Raw genomic sequence first — 19800 nt, forward strand, 5'->3', positions numbered from 1 at the left:
TAACACCAAAACAAAGGAGTCTCATCCCGTGCACTCCTGTTCCATCCCCTACACTAGTGCTTTCCCGATTCCTTTGACACTATCATCATTCCCTAAATAGAATCAAGATGGCAGGAGATGTTTTAAAATCCTATTCTCAATTCCATAAATGACATGGAGAGAAGAACACCAGTAACAGTAATTTAAAAAAGTTACAAGAAAAGTAATCAGGATCAAAATACCCGTCAGCCCTTGTACCTTTTTGTATGCCATTTCAAAGAGCTTTAATGATGCCTGCTGAAGGGAGGATGCTGCCTGCCTGATGTTTTCTCCCGTTTCACTGTCTTTTCGAGCCAGGAGCTCCCTCATTTTGGATATCTCTTCTTTAAGTTTGTTGCACTTAAAAAAAGACAAAAATTTTCATTTTCTCAGGTCTTCTGTCCCATTATGTGTTGCAGTAATATTCAGAACACTTAAAAAACTGATTACTTATATCATGATACACAGAAAAACAAACTTCACTCAGTGGTGATAATTCCCCCAATCTCTTCAATTGTTTGAGAACAGTTTACCTCATCAGCAGGTAATTGGTCCTTGAATTCTTCCATCTTGGTTTCTGTGTCATGAATGATTCCTTCAGCCATGTTAACTGCTTCAACTCGTTCCTTAGAGAAATGAAAAGTTTAATATAAATGTTTTTCCAATCAAAACTCTGAGAGAGGTTTGAGCTAGACTCTTTTCATAAGAATTCTGATAGAAGACTAAGAAAAAACATTTCAAGCAAGGGTGTCGTCATGCACACCTATATCCCAGCTACTCAGGTAGCTAAGTGGGACATTATTTGAGCCCAAGAGTTTGGGACCATAAAAAGACCCTATATGAAAGCAAAAGAGATCTGAGTAATAAGCAAAGGTGAAGATAGTGGTAAAAGAATTCAGCCAAATGTTCAACTCTACTTCCATGTGTCAGCTTTACTAAAATTAAGAAGCCAAGAAGATGGGCTGGGGTTGTAGCTCAGTGGTGGAATACTTGCCTAGCATTTGTGAGGTACTGGGTTTGATCCTCAACATCAAATAAAATTGAAATGAATAAAGGTACTGTGCCCATCTACCAACATTAAAAAAAAAAAAAAAGCCAAGACAAACAAAAGCAATTACCTTCTTTCTCCGGTCTTCTTCAGCATACTTCTCTGCATTTTTAACCATATTTTCAATATCATCTTTACTTAATCCACCAGAGGACTGGATTACAACTGTAAGAAAAAACATCTATTAGCTCTTTGGTAAAATTACATACCCGTTCTTCCTCTGGCCAAGGTCAACTGGTTTACTTTTTCCTACTTAAAATTCACCAGGGGGCTCACTGCTTACCTATTTGCCCCCATTCCCTGAAAAACATTATACTTGTAAAGAAGACTCATTCTGCCCTCAGGACAGAGAAGAAAACAGGATCTAATTCCCAACAGAGGTCCCTCATCTTACACTTAACTGATAAGGACTTACTCTGCTGCTCACGTCCAGTGCCCTTGTCTTTTGCAGAAACATGTACGATCCCATTGGCATCAATATCAAAGGTAACTTCAATCTGAGGGACTCCACGAGGGGCAGGGGGAATTCCAATCTAAAGTAAGCAATACTCAGAGTAAGATCCTTTAACAGGAGGTCCAGTGCTCCTATTGTCACAACTATATGATCATTAGGTAAACAAATTATTTGCTTCCTGGAAGGAACAAGTGATACCTTCACACAGTGCACAAAACCATGAGTTTATAAAAGTGAGGGTGGTAGCTTCATTGCTGCATGAAATCAACAGGGCTTTATATTTGTGTAGTTAGATTTACAGTGAATAACTATAATGGCTATATTTATCTGGGGACATGGTGAATGATATGAACTACAGTGTAGAGGTTTCCTATCATTAAGAATAACAAGCAATACTGATCAAAAGCCAGTAACATCATCAAATGACTCTTACATGATTAGAAGAAACATTTTATAAAGTACTTGATGAAATTTCTAATGCTCTGATAAACACCAAAGGCATGGATTGCAGAATTCATCCTATATATGTCAGCAGTTTATAGGATCTGGAGTACTATCTAACTTTAGAATGAAGCAATTGGAGAACACAATTTTCAGATTTTTCAATACCTACCAAAGTAAACTGTCCAAGAAGTTTGTTGTCTCCAGCCATCTCTCTCTCACCTTGACACACTTTAATTTCCACTTGAGTCTGTCCATCAGCAGCAGTAGAAAACACCTGGGGAACAGTGCATCACAGGTTGACAATCTAATTAAAACACTCTCCTTATAGATGTAGCATTAGCACAGAAGGTGTTAAAGACAAAAATCAGATGTTATTATGTGCTCAGTCATAGGATGTCATCACATACTTTTTCCTTCAGAATGATGTGTTGACAAAAACATCATTGCACAAATGCAGCAATAGCTGCAGTTTTTCAGAAATATAGAGAGATAATACTTCTGTGATGAGGCAAAGAGAAGGAGAGCTCTTACCTGACTCTTCTTGGTTGGAATAGTGGTGTTTCTGTTAATAAGTTTGGTAAAGACACCTCCCAGAGTCTCAATGCCCAGAGACAAAGGCGTGACATCCAGGAGCAGTACATCTGTGACATCACCAGCCAATACACCTCCTTGAATGGCAGCTCCAATGGCCACAGCTTCATCAGGATTAACAGCTTTACTTGGGGCTCGGCCAAAAAGATCTTGCACAGTTTGCTGAACCTGAGCATTAAGAAGAAAAATGTCAGCCAATATTTAGGGTAATTGTCCGATAAGAGTGAGACAGAAAACTTAAGATGGAGAACTCAAGTGGACAACACAATATTCTCCAATTAAAACACAAACTTAATTTGGTAGGTAATGAAAACCTGAATATCGTGTTCTCCAATTAAGCCAATCAGATCTAAAGACAGAATTCTACTAAAATTATTTCATAGTTGAATTCTTGTTAATGCATTCTTTAACCAGAGTTTCTCACTCACTGCCCTTTTATATTTGATATCCTTTATTACTAAATATCCCTAATATTTATTATCTGGTTTCCTGCACATTAATGAAATCATTTTAAACAGATGGTGTTAAGGCAAGGGGACTTAAAATTTTGTCATCCAAGTCCTATTAACTGAAGACCAAATAATGGAAGCAACATAATAAAACTGTTGCTAACATGGGGCACATTCTTCGGTTTATTAGGACTAATCAGTACAACTAGAATAGGACCATGAATAAGTTGTTAAAATTCAGGACTCCTCTTGTCCCAGAACCCCCCACCATTAATTTTGTGCTCTTTTCCTGAGCCCAAATACTTCAACAGAAAAACTAAGAAAATACCAAAGATCACTAATTCAGAACCCAGAGTAATTCTAATTCAGACTATCAAACACTAGGCACTAAACTGTAAAGACATATATCCTGCCAGGTATGGTGGTGCATGCCTTAATCTCAGAGGCTTGGGAGACTGAGCCAGGAGGATCACTAGTTCAAAGTCAGCCTCAGAACTCAGGGAGACTTTGTCTCTAAATAAAATATAAAAAAGTGAATGTGTTTCAGTGGTTAAGCACCCCTGGGTTCAATCCCTAGTACCAAATAAATAAATACGAGATGGGGATATAACTTCAGTGATAACAGCAACTCCATGGGACAGTTCTCAAAGACATTCTGCTTCCCTTTAACTAAAACAGCCAAAAAGTCTCTAGTGAGGACACAATCACATCCCTCTTAAGTCACCCTGGCAGTTTACATGCTGGCCCCCCTTTTCTCCATGCCAAGAATTCCATGGGTTCACACCTTGGGCATTCTAGTCATACCACCAACAAGAATCACTTCTCCTATGTCACTTTTGCTGACTTCTGCATCCTGCATAGCTTTTTGACATGGAGCAATGGTCCTCTTGATTAAATCAGTGACAATCCCTTCAAATTGAGCCCGGGTCAGCTTCATATTCAAATGCTTGGGTCCAGAAGCATCCATTGTAAGATATGGCAAATTGATGTCAGTCTGCAAACGAAATTAGTTTAAATTGCATGTTAGAAAGTTTATTGTTTTATGTAGAAGCTAGAGTAAAATATAGGAAATGGGGAGGAAATGATAGGATGGCTAAGGGAAAGCAATGCAGAATGAACTCTTAGAAAACAGCCAGGTGCAGTGGCTTGGGAGGCCAAGGCAAGAGGATTGCAAATTCAGATCAGCCTCAGCAACTTATCAAGGCTCTAAGCAAGACCCTTTCAAAATAAAAAATGGGCTAGGGGTGTTGCTCAGTGGTTAAGTACCCCTGGTTCAATCCCTGGTAATCCCCCAAAATCACATTATGTGCATATATGAACACATGACAGGGAACCTCACCTTTATGTGTACGTAGAAAAAAACCAATCAAATATAAATTAATAAAAATGAGCAAAGGGAAGTCAAAACTACAAAGGAGAATGTGAGAGGAGGAGGATGGGAAGGAAAAGGATGGGGAATCATGAACTGAAATAGAACTCCATGCATTTGAGTTTGTTGGGATGAGCCCTACTACTATCTATAAAGCTTTAATTTAAAAAATAGACCAATTGCAGTTAAGTTTAATACTCAGTAAGGGGACACAAAACTTGAAATGCCATAAAAGGGGGTCAAACCCACTTTAATTGATTAACCAAAGGCAGTAACTGCAACTTATCTTTCTAGACACAAACATTTCAAAATCCTTCTTAATAAGGTCTATATATATATTGACAACTAAGAATGGAGTGGACAAGGAAATCCCCATTCAGAAGAAAGAATTGTTCTGCCACTTAACATTTAAAACCACACTACTGTTTTAGTTTTTTTTTTTTTTTTGCCCCCTCTTTGTAATACTAGACAGTGAACCTAGAGACACTGTCACTGAACTACATTGCCCACAGCCCTTTTTAAAATTTTTAGACAAGTTGCCCAGGCTGGCCTCAAAATTGCAATCCTCCTGGCCTCAGCCTCCCAAGTAGCTATGATTATGGATACGTGCCACTGTGCCTGGCACACATTTTTTTAAACCAAGTTTTAAAAATATTCTTTGTACATATGCCTTAAGTTTGCACTCAAATAACCTGAGCTTTATACATTCCAGAAAGTTTATATATGTTAATAAAGCTGCAGAAATACTCTTATTAGAGAGATTACAAGAATTGACTTATACTGCCATTACATTAATGCAGAGCAGTGAGTAGTCCCATTGTGTAACATCCAGTATTTTATAAATCCCAAATGAAACATGGGATCTTATAATGTGTTACTAAGAATTTTCTAGGGCTGGGGATATTGCTCAGTTGGTAGAGTCCTTGCCTGGCATGCACAAGGCCCTGAGTTCAATTCCCAGCCCCCGCCCCCCACAGTTTTCTGAAGTGTCCCAGAATGGACCCTCAAGAACAAAATTCCTACAAGGTGTGGTGGCGCATGCCTGTAATCCCAGTGGTTCGGAAGGCCGAGGCAGGAGTTAGCCAGCCTCAATCTCAGCCAACGTGAGGCATAAAACATAAAATAGGGCTGGGAGGTGGCTCAGTGGTTAAGTGTCCCCGAGTTCAATCCCTGGTACCAAAAAAAACAACAAACAAAAAAAACAACAACAAAAAAACCAAAACACTGTTGATCTTCTAAGAAGTCACTGGGATTATAGGCATGCACCTCCATACCCAACAATAATACTTTTATTACTGAAACCAATTCTAACAGCAAAAGTACTAGTATTATCCAAGAGATTAAGATAAATAAGTAATTCATGCAAGATCATGCATTTAATTGATAAAATAAGGAACCCCAGCAGTTTGCCTGGAGAACCGTCACTCTTTTGCTTTTCTCAGTGCATGATCAAGCACAGGGCCTTGTGCATGCCAGCAAGTGATGGAGCACTTAGCAACAACACCCCCAGCCCCTAAAACCATCACACAAAACTTCTATTTTATATCATTTCTGGTTTGACATTTACTAATATATAATATCAACTATCAATGGGATAGTCACATTAAAACCAGTCTCTTCGAGCACTCTGCCCTTCAAAGTGTCCTGGGAAGCATTAGCTGGCAGTTTACTGACAAATATTTTAACCCTATCTCTAACCACCACATTGTGAAGTTCTGCCATACTACCTGAAGCAGAAATGAAACAACATTTAGAATGACTGTACACAACTTTGTTACTACATACAAACCACTTAAAAAATCCAGATTTAGGCCAAGTGTGGTGGTATATGCCTCTAATCCCAGTAGCTCAGGAAGCTGAGGCAGGAGGATTTTGAGTTTAAAGTCAGCTTCAGCAACTCAGAGAGGCCCTTAGTAACTCAGTGAGACCCTGTTGCTAAATAAGAGAAAAAAGGGCTGGGGATGTGGCTCAGTGGTTAAGCGCTCCTAGATTCACTACCCAGTAGAGGGGAAAAAAAATCCAGATCTGGGGGGCTACAGATTACCTTGGTGGTAGAACATGTATGTGCCTTGGGTTCAATCGCCAGAGAATCCAGGTTAATGAGTACAGGTTAATGAGCAACAATCACTTTATCAACAGGATAGTATCATAAATAACTTTTCCCTATGGATGATCAACTAGTCACTGCTCTGCTTTTCCTGATGTCACCGAAGAACTCAGAAATAGATTACAGGACTTCCACCTTGGTGGGTCTGAACCCAGATCCAACATGAGAGTAAAGGCAAAATTAAGTTTCACCTCTCAAAACTAAAGCCAAATGTGCTGACATCTTAAACAGATGCTGAGCAAATGTGATGCTCAGAGGGAAAAACACAGGTGCATATGCCTCAGACTTGAACCAGGTTTCTTTCACAGCATTTTCTAGTCTGATAATCCGAATTATTAAATGAGAGGCAATTAGACTCTTAAAAGATTCACAAGGACATGTACTCAATTTTAAGTGAAAAGAGCAGTTTTTTCAGGCTAGTGATTCTAATTCTGCACATTGCTAGGCTAGCTTTTTAAATCAATGTATTAGGCTGAGAACCACTCAGTGGTAGAGCACTTGCCTTGGGTTCCACTGTGGTACACACAAAAAATCAATTTTGGGAGCGGAGAAAGGAAATCAAATTTGGGGCTTTGTACATGCTCGAGAAGTGCTCTACCACTGAGCTACATCCCCAGCCCTAAAATAATTTAAAGGTAAATAAATGTATGATCTGTCATTTGTACATACCACCTCTTATTTTGGTGGCTAAAAAATTTCAGCGCATCCAGATGAGGGGCTGAGGCTGTGGCTCAGTGGTTAACGCATTTGCTTGGCATGTGTGAGGCACTGGGTTCAAATCTCAGCACCACGTATAAATAAATAAAGGTCTATCAAAAACTAAACTAAACTAAAATAAAAACCTAGATGACTGCACTGCTCCTTTGTTCATGGCAAAGGTTTTACGAACCAAAAAACTGTAAAGAGATTACACTTCCATTGGGACAAACAGAATATACTATTCAAACAAATTCAAGTTAAGTACAACCATAAACACTGCTAGGATTTTTCCCACATCTTACCTGAACAGATGAGGAGAGTTCACATTTAGCCTTCTCAGCAGCTTCTCGAACCCTCTGAAGTGCCATATTGTCTTTGGTCAAATCAACCCCTGTCTACAAAGTGATGATATGATATTACCATTAGTGAGGTGATAAATACTACTGAAGTTGCAGTAACAATGCAAAACACCATGAAATGCAGCCGTATCTTCATAAGCTAACATAAATTACTTTTCATTAATCGTAAAAATCTGTGGGGAAGAAAACTTATTCTTAAACGGTTATCTATCTGCCTGGAGTCAGGAGACTGAAATGAATGATTTTCAGCTCTTTCTGGCTCTAGAACTCCTAATTCAAAGAAGGAATCCCTTAATGCCTTTTCAAATACTATATAGTGATTGACATTATTCCCATTCTAAAGCTACAATAACCAGAATAGTTCATTGCCCATCAAAGTGAAACACAATTATTTCAGTAGTTGTTAAGAGCAAAAAGTTGTAGAAAAAAGCCAAGAGCAGCCTGGTGTGATAGTAAACGACCATAATCCCAGCTGCTCAGGAGGCTGAGACGGGAGGATTGAGAGTTCAAAGCCAGCCTGAACAACAGAGATATGCAAAGCAACTTAGTGAGACCCTATCTCTAAACAAACAAAAAAAACGTGAGGCATGGGTTCGATCCTCAGCACCACATAAATAAAATAAAGGTACTATGTCAAGAGTATTCTGAACAAAGAAATTCTCAAATTCCCCAAGTTCACACTTATTAACCACAATGGTAACCAACCTCTCTCTTGAACTCCTTCACAATGTGTCGTAACAAGGCCTGGTCAAAGTCTTCACCACCAAGGAAAGTGTCCCCATTGGTAGATTTCACCTCAAACACGCCTTTCTGTATTTCCAGGATAGAAATGTCAAAAGTGCCACCACCTAAATCATACACAGCAATGCTAGAAAGAAAAAGAAAGCCTTATGGTACAGAACTTATCCCAAGGACTGAATTTCAACAACCAAAGGAAGTTAAACTTAGCTATTAAAGTATAATCATGATACATGCCTAAGTGACATTTGAGCACACATTAACACAAGGCCCTGATTTAAAAAAACCATGGAAAATGCAGAGAGAAAATGAACTCGATTTTTAGTATCAGTTAAGATAGCACTCAACCCGGTTTTGGAGAAATAATTGTCAACATGAATATCAAGAGAAAAATAAATGACCAAGGCCCCAAAGTAAATAATAGAATGATCTTAAATAACTTGAAGGAAAAGCAAGCATATTATTACTCTAAATACAAACAAAGCTCAATGAGGATTCAGAATGAATCTCATGGCTACATGACCTTAGTTTCATGCATCCAGGCTGGACTGTATTTACAAACTTACATTTTGTCTTCAGATTTGTCTAAACCATAGGCCAGAGCAGCAGCTGTGGGTTCATTAATCACTCGAAGCACATTGAGTCCAGATATCTGGCCAGCATCCTTAGTGGCCTAGAGAAAACAAAGATAAAAGCATTTTCCCCTACCTTGTGTCCCAGGCAACATTTTGTAAAGAAGAAAGCTAACTGATCTCACCTGCCTCTGTGAGTCATTGAAATAAGCAGGGACTGTGATTACAGCATTTTTTGCTGTGTGACCCAAGTAATTTTCTGGAAAAGAATCAGAATAAATTTAATCATGGTATTATGCCACAAAAAACAAGCAACAGAATTATTAACATAGCCTTTCAACCTGTGTCATCCTTTTAAGGCCAAAGACAACAGGTCACTGTTTTAGCAAGTAATTAACATGAGACAGACCTTTTAAGAAATACTCCAAAATTAAAGACACTGGCTGAAAACTCAAAAAAATCTCACCTCTAGTATGTTAGTGAAGGTTCACCAAGTCACAGTGACCTTTAGACTTAAAACAGCCACTAGTTTTTAAAATGCAAAAGTTATAAGCTTAATAGGGGCAAAAGCTTACGGCATAGCCTTTTGACTTTCAATTCAATGCTAAACTCTCCAACACAAAAGCAGCAAGCCCACATACTATCAGGAAAATGTGAAATTAGGGAGGTTGATATAGTGAATAATAAAGAGTTTTGCCTTTCCTAGGTTTTCTGTACAAAGGGCATGACTCAGCTACAGAACAGTAGGGTAATCTCAGGTAAGTCAAAATATTCAAACTTTTCCAGATGTGAACACTCACCTGCAGTTTCTTTCATCTTCATCAACACAAATGCTCCAATTTGACTTGGAGAATACAGTTTTCCATGAGCCTCAACCCAAGCATCACCATTGGAGGCACGGACAATTTTGAAGGGAACATTTTTACTGAAAGCCACACAGAAATTATATGAGATAACTACCATAACAAAGTTATGTCACAAATGTCCACTATCCACCCCACAAGAGACTCATGAACAAAGGATAATTTCATAACATCATTTAATGAAAATCTTTAGAAAATAATAAAAATGTGTACATGAATGCTTAAGGTAGCATTCATTCAGATGCCAAAAGTGAAAATAACCCAAATGTCCATCAAATGACAAATGGTTAAACAAATGTATATATCTATACAGAATATTATTTAGTCATGAAAAGAAATGAAGATTGATATAAGCCACGAGATAAGGATGAACCTTAAATTACCCTAACTGGGAAAAAAACACAAAACCCAATGATTGCTATAGAACTGACACTCCAATTAAAGTTCAACAAACCAATTTAAAAAAAAAAAATTGGGGCAAAGGTTGTGACTCAGTGGTAAAGCACTTGCCTAGCAAGCATGAGGCATTGGGTTCGTTCCCCAGAACATTAAAACAAACAAAACAAAAAAATAAAATATAGGTACTGTGAATATCTACTAAAAATATTTTTTAAAAAATTATACAAAAAACGGGTAACTCTACATGTCTGGTATTTTTAACCCGAAATAAAAGCAAACTCAAGTGTCCCCCCCCATTGCCCTGCCCTGTATCTGTATATATTTGATCAATACACGATAGAACCTATGCCATTAACTTATTCTGCCATTGATTCACATAGTTCAGGAATATCTCATAAACCTTCACATGCACGATCAACACAGCAAATACTGAATTAAGAAGGCAAAAATGAAGTTTCTGTTGTAAGAAAGGATGAACCCCTACTTCAGAGGCATGGATTCCTCTCTTGACTCCCAACATGTAATCCACTAAAGAAAGATGTTTTGAGGATCTTAAAGTGCTAAGAGTGTTCTGTGTGGCCCTTGCAAATAACTTTTTTGCTATTACTCACATGTCTTTCTGTACTTCAGGGTCATCGTATCGCCGGCCAATGAGACGCTTGGTGGCATAGAATGTATTGTTTGGGTTGGTGACAGCCTGTCGCTTCGCTGGCATCCCAACAAGCCGTTCACCATCTGCTGTAAAGGCAACAACGGAAGGGGTGGTTCTGGCACCTTCAGCATTCTCCAGCACCTAAAGTCCCCAAAATAAGAATTAAGATTCTAGTAACCACCAGCATCTTTTTTTTTTTTTTTAAAGTTGTAGATGGACACAATACCTTTATTTTAAAATTCATTTTTATGTGGTGCTGAGTATTGAACCCAGTGCCTCATACATACTTGGCATGTGCTCTACCACTGAGCTACAACTCCAGCCCACCAGAATATTAACAGCAACTATTTCACAAAGGCTTAAATACAGCATTAACCGGCATGCTTTACTACTGTGAATTCTAACTCAGTAAATACCAACTCTTGAAAGCATTTAACAGTTTGGTATCTTTAAACCTATAACTTGAAATAACTCACAACTAATAACAAAAAGTCGTAGAAAAACTATTCATCAGGTTTTTCAAACTCAGTGTTGAAAAAGATAACCTCTCCTTCGGCATAGAAAATTAAATCTTACATTTCTGTGATGGCTACAAATTTCAGGCATGTAAAATATATACCAAGAAGCACAAATATACACTAAAAAGGATTACTGATACTAAACAAATGGAGAAAGACTCCTCTACATAGTGTTTCAGACAAGGACATGAGGGAAACGCATTAAAGCCCATGTAGGAAGAGGCAAGACTGTAGAATCTCAGGTGCTCTAAATCTTGGTAACAACCCAGAGGGAATAAAGATTTTACATACAAAGAGTTAAGTAGGCTTCAGAGTAACAGCCTTTATCTAGAAAGCTCTTGCATGTGTGACTCCATTTGCTTCTAGCCTGCAACCTCTCATCTTGGTTCAATATATTTAAAAAACTGCTGCACTATTACACGGCAAGCCAGTCTGGCCTCTATCCCAGGTGAATGTTTTTCAATCCCATAGGGAAGTGAAATTCATTCAATTATCAGCATCACAAAGATTCTCACCTCACAAATCTTAAGAAACCAAAAGCAGCTTTTAAAATGCAAACCAAACCTCAGAATTCCCATCTAAGCCCCAAAGCACATAATTCTGGAGTGGACACTAGCTATTTCTATGTGACCCAGAGCTTCTTTATCATGCTCACCTTTGCTTGTTTACCCTCCATAACTGCCACACAGGAGTTGGTAGTACCCAAATCAATACCAACAACTGCGCCCTTGATTGCTTCTGATCTGTAAGACATTTAAAACAATGTCATAGTTATTACCTTATTACTGGACTCCAAAACAACAGAAGGACTCCAAAACAACAGAAGGAAATACAAATATTTGATATGGGAGCAAAATAGTGGTACACTACATTATAAATAAGCAGGTTGAAGTAGTGCTTCTCACTAGGTTATTAAAAAAGGAATAGACCGCTAATATGTGTCCTCTGTCAAAGGAAATTAAGTTATACTTACGCATAATCTCTCCTTGAAACAAACCTAAAAGCCTCATGACTAAGGCCATTCCAACCATCCTAAAAAATAAAAAACAGTTGCATCAGTCATCAACAACATAATTAAACTTAGGCTTGTTCTAATGATTTCTTTAAGAGTTTTATGCATCAGCCTGAATGTGTGCGTACTCAGATTCTAAGTAACTCAGAAGTTTGTGCTGACCTTGTCACGGTATTAATATTGTAGAGCCATTAAAAAAGGGGGAGGGGAGTTAGGCAGAAGCTTTCCATCTGGATAAAAGACGTTTTATTACTTTGTTAACATCTAACCTAGGACTACTTTCAAGCCTTCCATTAAACCCACGTCTCGGTGGATAGCTTCAATTCCCATTCACCAAAGATGTAACTTTCGTTTTAGATGAAGAGCAACCACAACCTTCTTTCTTGTCCTTACTTTTCTGAAGTACAAACGAGTACAATTTTCAGAAGGTGTTCCTAAACACGAAAACTGAAGCTGAAATTTGATTTTGGATTTCTTCAGGCATTTCTCTTCCTTTATTCACCACACCACCGGGGTCCTACACACACTACTCTGCACAAAAGAAGACCTATCCTTCGACTCAGGTGAAATTGAAACGTATACTAGCGGCTCCCTCCCAACAGGCTGCATCCCTCCCCCAAGGCGAAACCTATCCAACCAGACACAGAACAGACTGTTAGGACCACCACCTCGTAATTCGTGGGATAAGAGACTAGATCACGAGTAGTGTGACTCAGCAGGACCCGAAGGGCAGAGGAAGAGGGCCCAGAAGTAGGCCTTAAGCCAGCAACGCTAAATACTTAAGTCCGTTACCTTCTTTCCCTCGTGATTTTCCCTTGAAGAACCTAACCCTGAAGGGCGCGGCCTGCCCTACTGAGTCCTGAGACCGTGAGCCGTTTCGGGAAGGCCCGACAGTTTCTTACCTGGTGGCGAGCAGCCGTGGGGCCCCGGGAAGCTGCGGCGCCCACGAGGCGGGCTGCTGCGGCTCGGCTAGCGCTTATCATGACGGCTAGACCTAGGGAATAGGAAGAAGCAAAGAAGCGCTCGGCTGGACGGGAGTAGCGCGGCGCGGTGGTGGCAGCGATTCTGGAAACCTCCAACCACGTGGGGTGCTGGGGAGGAGATTGGGCACTGAGGCCCAGAGAGCCACTTTTCCACTGAGGCGTCGCCCGCGCCGCCTGACCAGAACCTACCCGACTGCCGCTTTCGGAACTAGGGCGTGCTCATAACGTGCTCCGAAGCATGACTGTTGAAAACACTTTGCCCTCCAGTTTCGGCTGCAGCTGCAGAGAGGATAGTGAAAAGCGAAGAGGTGGAGATGGATATTCAGGCAGCGCCTAAGACAGCCGCGGTCCTCAGCTTCAGGAAAGACTCAAGGTCACACGGGATAAATTGCGAACTGATTACAGACTCCTTGCGTCAGTTGCGTGGAGGGAGGAGCTTGTTGCGCCTACGCAGGTGGCATTGAGCTAAGGCTCGAGAACGCATGTGCACAGAGACTGGCGGAAAACGGAGTGGGAGATTAACAGTGTTTATTGGATGCCCCCGCGCTAGTGAGTTTGGCCTGAATACAGCTGAGAGCGAACCCGCGCGTGTGCACTGTGCGCGTGGACGTTTTCCCCGCTCCCTTCTTTGGCGGAGGGCGCCATCTTGTCCTGAGGCTTTGTTTTGTTTTTTGGTACTGAGGTTGGAACCCATGTTGCAAAACCACTGACCTACATGCCCTGCTCTTTTTTGTGTTTTATTTTGAGGCAGAGTCTCGCTAAGTTGCTTAGTGTTTCGCCAAATTGCTGAGGCTGGATTTGAACATCCTTTGGAGCCGCTGGGATTACAGGCGTGCGTTGTGCGCCCGACTGGGGGCTTTGTTAAGTGCCATGGTTTGTTCATAATTTGAAATACACCTAGGTATGGAGACCGTAGACAAAATTTTTGCTGTGTTTTACCTCGGGAGTCTCGGGTTTCCAGCTCTAAAGCAGCGTTTCGTTCAGAGTTTTGGGTCGCCCCAAAACTAATCATCGTGCAAACGATCAAGGAAAAAACTACTTGAGCTCAGGCTCTTACCCTTTTGTTGTGCTGGCCGAAGGCCTCCTCTGTACCGTTTCAAACCTTGTGCTGGTTGTAAAATGTCAGTTACTCCTTTGTGACAAGTTTCACATTTTTTTAAAAGGAATTAATTGATTCCACAAACTGTGTGTCAGGCATTTTTCTAGTTGGTGGGAATACAGTAAAAGCAAAACGTGTTCGTTGATGAGAGGACAGTGAGATTGAACTTGATTTTGGTGATGAAGCCATTTGTCTTTGAAGTCCTCTTTCAAAAGAGGAAAATGCTTAAAGCCCCTACTTCCTTAAGGTAAATAAGTACTGTATTATTAAGTGGTCATCACTGTGATGAATTCTGAAGGAAATGTGGAAAAATTGGGAAGGAAAGAAGATAACTGAAGAGTTTACATTCTGAGGGGAAGAAAGTGAAAAATAGAAAAGGTGCTGGGCTTCGTGGCTCACGCTTGTAATCCCAAAGGTTTGGGAGGCTGAGACAGGAGGATAGCTAGTTAAAAGCCAGCTTCAGCAACCCAGGAGCTAAGCAACTCGGTGAGACCCTGTCTCTAAATAAAATACAAAACAGGGCTGAGGAGGTAGCTTAGTGGTCGAGTACCCCTGGGTTCAATCCCCAGTACCCTCACCCCCCAAATAAAAAGATATAACGTTGGTCATAGATTATGCAGGTTCTAAGATTTTTTAAAAGCCTCCCACACCCTCTTTTCTAAGCATTAACTATTATTATCCTCACTAGTCTACTTAAAAACTCTTTTTCAAGATTCAGAGATAGGCTTTCCTAAGATCAAAGCTATAGGTTCATGAACCGTATTTGTAGAGATTTACATTTTAAAACAGAAAGCTAATGAAGGGAAAAAATACTAAACAGTGAAGTAAAATTAAAACAACATTACATCTTTATGTTGTATATGACAGAGAGGGAGAGACTGTTCTCAATTCTCTGTGCAGTCAAGAGGCTAAGAATTTGCTTTTCTTTTTGTTCCATACACTTAAAAGCCTCAAAGTATTAATCAAAAGTATCCTGGAATCAAATTGTGTTTTCTAAAGGGTGTCTGAGACCACGATTGTGTGGGTATGACTTTCCTGTGGTTTCTCCAGGCGTCTTGCAAATATTCTCCATAACCACAAGGGGGATGTGGTAGTGCTAGATATTCAAAGCATGAACCTGAGAATGAGGGCTTTTAATATTTGCCAGTATAAAAGATAGGCTTCTGCACTGCCTTGCAAATTACCATAGCCTACAGCCTGAAGGCTGGAAGAAATGAATCTGATTCTAAGAAAACATAAGGGTTCAAATGAATAAGAGCAGACAGATCCTCAGCCAAGTAGTGTACATCACAGAACTCTAAATAGAGATTGGCATCTCACTGTTACTTTGGGAAATGGAAGGAAGTGGTGCATAATTTGCATGAGGGTAAATGTTTACTAAACAGAACAAGTGGCTGTCCAATACCTGTGCATAGTATAGTTTTTTTGTTGTTGTTGTTGTTGTTTTTAGTACAGGGGGTTGAACTCAGGGACACTTAACCACCAAGCTACATCCCCATCCCCAGCCTGATTTTTTAATTTTTTATTTTGAGACAGGGTCTCACTAAGTTGCTCAGGGCCTCATCAAGTTGCTTATACTGGCCTTGAACTTGCAATCCTCCTCCCTCAGCCTCCCCAGTCACTGGGATTACAGGTGTGCATCCCTGTGCCCAGCATATCATTCTTTTTAAAAAAATATTTATTTTTAAATTGTAGGTGGATACAATATCTTTATTCTATGTATTTATTTTTATGTGGTGCTGAGGATCAAACCCAGGGCCTTGCATATGCTAGGCGAGTGATCTACTGCTGAGCTACAACCCCAGCCCCATATCATACTTTTAATAATATTCTGGGGCTACAGCCATTAGTAGGAATTTTCTCTAGAATAGTAATTAATAGTAGCTGTTAAGTGTTTACTTAAGCTCCACAAACTGCTCTAGATTCATGTACATTTTATAGTGGAATGTCAAAACATGACCTAAGTAAATGTTGTTGTGTTCTCATTTTGCAAATGTAGAATTTGAAGCTTAAGATTGATTAAATATGTTACCTGGGGTCTTATGGCAATTGAATGGTAAAGTTAGAATCTGGGTCAGTCAGTCTGACTCCAGAATCTACACTGCCAACAACCACTGTTCTGCTGCCTCATAACCAAACAGGATCTGATGTTTCACCTCTACATTTACATTTACAAAATCTGAGTTTTGTAATACTGGCTTAATCCATTATTAACAGCAGTTACTCTGACAATGGAATAAAAAGTTAGAAATACTTTAAATTTTTTAAATGTAGTTTAAGGGGCTGCGGTTGTAGCTCAGTGATAGAGCTTGCCTAACATATGTGAGGCACCAGGTTCGATCCTTAGCACCATGTAAAAATAAATACATAAAATAAAGGTATTGTATCCATCTAAAACTAAAAAATATTTTTTTAAAAAATGTAGTTTAGGTTCCAAAACAACCTTAAGGAAAATTTGGGGCTAACCAAGTGTGATAGCTCATGCCTGTCTGAAAAATAAAGTAAAAAGACATGGGTATATAGCTCAGGGCCAGAGAGCCCCTGGGTTCAATCTGTAGGACCCCTACTCCTACACACATACATAAAAGAAAATTCCAGACTAGGGATATAGTTCAATGGTAGAGGGCCTACCTAGCCAGTACAAGGCCCTGGGTTTGATTCCCCAGTACTGTTCAAACAACAACAAAAAAAGGTTGGAAAAAAATTAATATAACTCATAGGATCAAATTTGTATTTTTAAAGCAAAGTCTCTAAATTGGTGTCTCGGGAGACATTTTATTCAGTCTCCTAAAAGATGAATGTCATGTGTGGTAATTTCCAACTTCCGAAAATAAAAATGAGGCATGTAGGGGCTGGGATTGTGGCTCAGTGGTAGAGTGCTTGCCTAGCATGTGTGAGGCATTGGATTCGATTCTCAGCACCGCATACAAATAAATAAATAAGAAAAACATAAAGGTCCATCAACATTAAAAAATAAAATCTTTTCTCTTAAAATGATGATTTGTCACTTTTGTTCTTGAAATTTTTTATAGCTGCATCAGATTTTAGGAAATAGTTCCCACCTTTCTTCTTTGGCATCACTATCAGAATGCCTTATGCGATGTTGCTCCTCTCAAACAGAGCTTGCCCCAGTGAAACGTAGGAAGTGTTAGGGTGGGTGGGTGATGTCTCTGTCCCCAGGGTTGATGACAACTAGTAGGTTTCATTCTCTGTTGAATGTCTAATAATCCACCAACTTGCCTGCCTTCTGGTAGGAGAAGGAAAGAAATAGAATGACCGTGAAAGAAAAGTAGAGAAACAATAAATCAAAATAAGATGTCACTTTCATTATATAGGACATTTATATTCTAGTGATAATCAGTTACATTGAACAGGTAGAAAACAATTAATCTTGGGAGCTGGGGATATAGCTCAGTTGGCAAAGTGCTTACCTCACATGTACAAGGTCCTGCATTCAATCCCTGGCAACACACACACACACACACACACACAGGCAGTCAATCTCATTCTGGATATGTATTCAGGTATAGGACAGACAAAGGACCTGAAGCCCCTACAGTAGGACTGACAAAACCAGAGATTTGGCTCTTTATGAAGATCCATTTAATGCTTAATTTTTAAGGATGTAGTGACCTTTTCTAAATTTTTTAGTGTAAAAAGCCAGAATCATTATTCATTCTTGTCCAGCATAGTATAGCAAAAAAGAAGTTTTAAAGTAGGAGTGAGCCAGAACTTGAGTTCTAGAGACACACACAAAGGACCTTAAGTGTCATTTAAAGACTGAAGAGAAACAATGAATTGCCCAGTGTCACACAAACAGTATTAGCTTCTGCTCTACCATCTCCTTTTTTTTTTTTAATGCTTTTTAGAAATCACCCACATGATTTCACTCAATTAGTACAGTATCTTTTCAAATGTTTACAGATAACCTGGTTCATATATCCACTTCATCACTCCTTAAGGCACATGATTAGTGAAATTATGTCAGCTGTTTTTCAATTTGCATGGATTACTTGCTTTATGTGAAGGGCTGTTGGACTAAACATTTATGTCCCCACAAAATTCATATGGTAAAACCTTACCAGCATAATATTGTTTGGAGGTGCATCCTTTGGAAGGTAATTAGGTCATGAGGATGGACCCACATAATGAATTAGTGGCCTTATAGAAAGAGTCATGAGAGAGATTTCCCTCTATCACGAGGAGCGCTCTCAAGAGAACCCAGCCATATCCTACTACTGGATGTCCACCTCTAAAACTGTAAGAAATAAATTTTTGTTGTTTAAGCCACCTGAACTATAATGTTTTGTTATAACCTGAGCTGATCAAGATAGTTTCTAAGCTTCCCCACCCCTGCTTCTCAACTATCAGTAGAGGAAATGCCTAGATTTCTACAGGTGACAAAGGTCTTAATGGAAAACTACTTGAGGAAGTACAGGCATGGTCTCAATATTCACAGATCTAGAATTCTGAAAGAACAGAGAATGTCTTCTCCTCCTTGGTGGGACCAGCAAGACCTCTACTGGCTAATTACCCATTTCCTCTAAGAAATGGGCTCCTGAGCTGGGTGTGGTAGTGCACAACTGTAATCCCAGCTACTAGGGAGGCTGAAGCAGAAAGATTGCAAATTTGAGAACAGCCTGGGCAATCAAGTGAGAGCCTGTCTTTAAGTAAATAGATAAAAAGTATGCGGGTATAGCTCCGTGAGTACAATCCCCAATACCAAGAAAAGAAATGGGCTCCTGGTATTCTATCAGTACTGACTCTGCACTTTTTGGATTTTTTCCTTTTGTTTTGTGGTGCTAGGGTTTAAACCTGGGGCTTTTTTTCATACTAGGCAAGTACTCTACTATGAAACTAGCCCCCACCAGTCCCAGCTCAGCTTCTTCATGTCTTCTCTAATTCTTCTGCAGTGGTCCCCAAACTTCAGTAGAAGTCAGAAGCTTATTAAGCATTGAGAGCCCTAGCACCTGACATTCAGACACTGATGGTATGAGGTGGATCAAAGAATCTGCATGTTTAACAAGTTCCACAGGAAGGAGGGAAGGGAAAATGAAAATACTGGGGAATGATATTGGCCAAATTATATTGTTATATCATGTACATGTATGAATATTTAGCAATGAATCCACCATTATGTATAATTATAATGTGCTAATAAAAATATGGGGAAAAATTTCTCCAAAGGATTTTGATGGGAGTGGATATTAAAGTCCACACCTTATTTAGAAACATCTCAAGCACTGTGATATCTTCTTTCCTCTAAACTTTTTCATTACATATCCCTAGTAGAAGAATACATGTGGAGCTAGGCATGTTGCTTAGTGATAGGGCACATGCTTAGTATGTGCATAAGCCCTGGATTCCATCCCTAGCACCAGACACACACACACACACACACACACACACACACACACACACACACA

General features: G+C 39.6%; 1 protein-coding gene, 1 long non-coding RNA gene and 1 other non-coding gene across 3 annotated transcripts in view; 1 reads left to right on the top strand and 2 right to left on the bottom strand.

The window, feature by feature from the left end:
* LOC125619095 overlaps positions 1-4572 on the top strand; it is a 17186-nt gene extending 12614 nt beyond the window's left edge. The window contains exon 3 of the long non-coding RNA XR_007350585.1: positions 4559-4572. This is a non-coding gene — a long non-coding RNA (uncharacterized LOC125619095). The remainder of the gene's footprint in view (positions 1-4558) is intronic.
* The window catches only part of Hspa9 (heat shock protein family A (Hsp70) member 9), a 14208-nt gene extending 821 nt beyond the window's left edge, over positions 1-13387 (bottom strand). Inside the window, exons 1-16 of the mRNA XM_015484628.2 lie at positions 13195-13387; positions 12254-12312; positions 11936-12023; positions 10722-10903; positions 9649-9773; positions 9034-9107; positions 8843-8949; positions 8244-8406; positions 7482-7574; positions 3789-3998; positions 2496-2723; positions 2134-2238; positions 1482-1599; positions 1137-1231; positions 552-644; positions 238-378 (exon numbers count right to left, since the gene is read on the bottom strand). Coding sequence (XP_015340114.1) covers positions 238-378; positions 552-644; positions 1137-1231; positions 1482-1599; positions 2134-2238; positions 2496-2723; positions 3789-3998; positions 7482-7574; positions 8244-8406; positions 8843-8949; positions 9034-9107; positions 9649-9773; positions 10722-10903; positions 11936-12023; positions 12254-12312; positions 13195-13275 — 1962 coding nt within the window. The 5' untranslated portion in view covers positions 13276-13387. The remainder of the gene's footprint in view (positions 1-237; positions 379-551; positions 645-1136; positions 1232-1481; positions 1600-2133; positions 2239-2495; positions 2724-3788; positions 3999-7481; positions 7575-8243; positions 8407-8842; positions 8950-9033; positions 9108-9648; positions 9774-10721; positions 10904-11935; positions 12024-12253; positions 12313-13194) is intronic.
* Positions 2342-2413, bottom strand: LOC125619225. Its single transcript, XR_007350726.1, has one exon. It is a non-coding gene; the product is annotated as a small nucleolar RNA SNORD63 (small nucleolar RNA).
* Positions 13388-19800: the final 6413 nt, after the last annotated feature.

This window comes from Marmota marmota, unplaced genomic scaffold (assembly GCF_001458135.2).
Source record: "Marmota marmota marmota unplaced genomic scaffold, marMar, whole genome shotgun sequence".
In the NCBI taxonomy this organism is placed as follows: domain Eukaryota; kingdom Metazoa; phylum Chordata; class Mammalia; order Rodentia; family Sciuridae; genus Marmota; species Marmota marmota.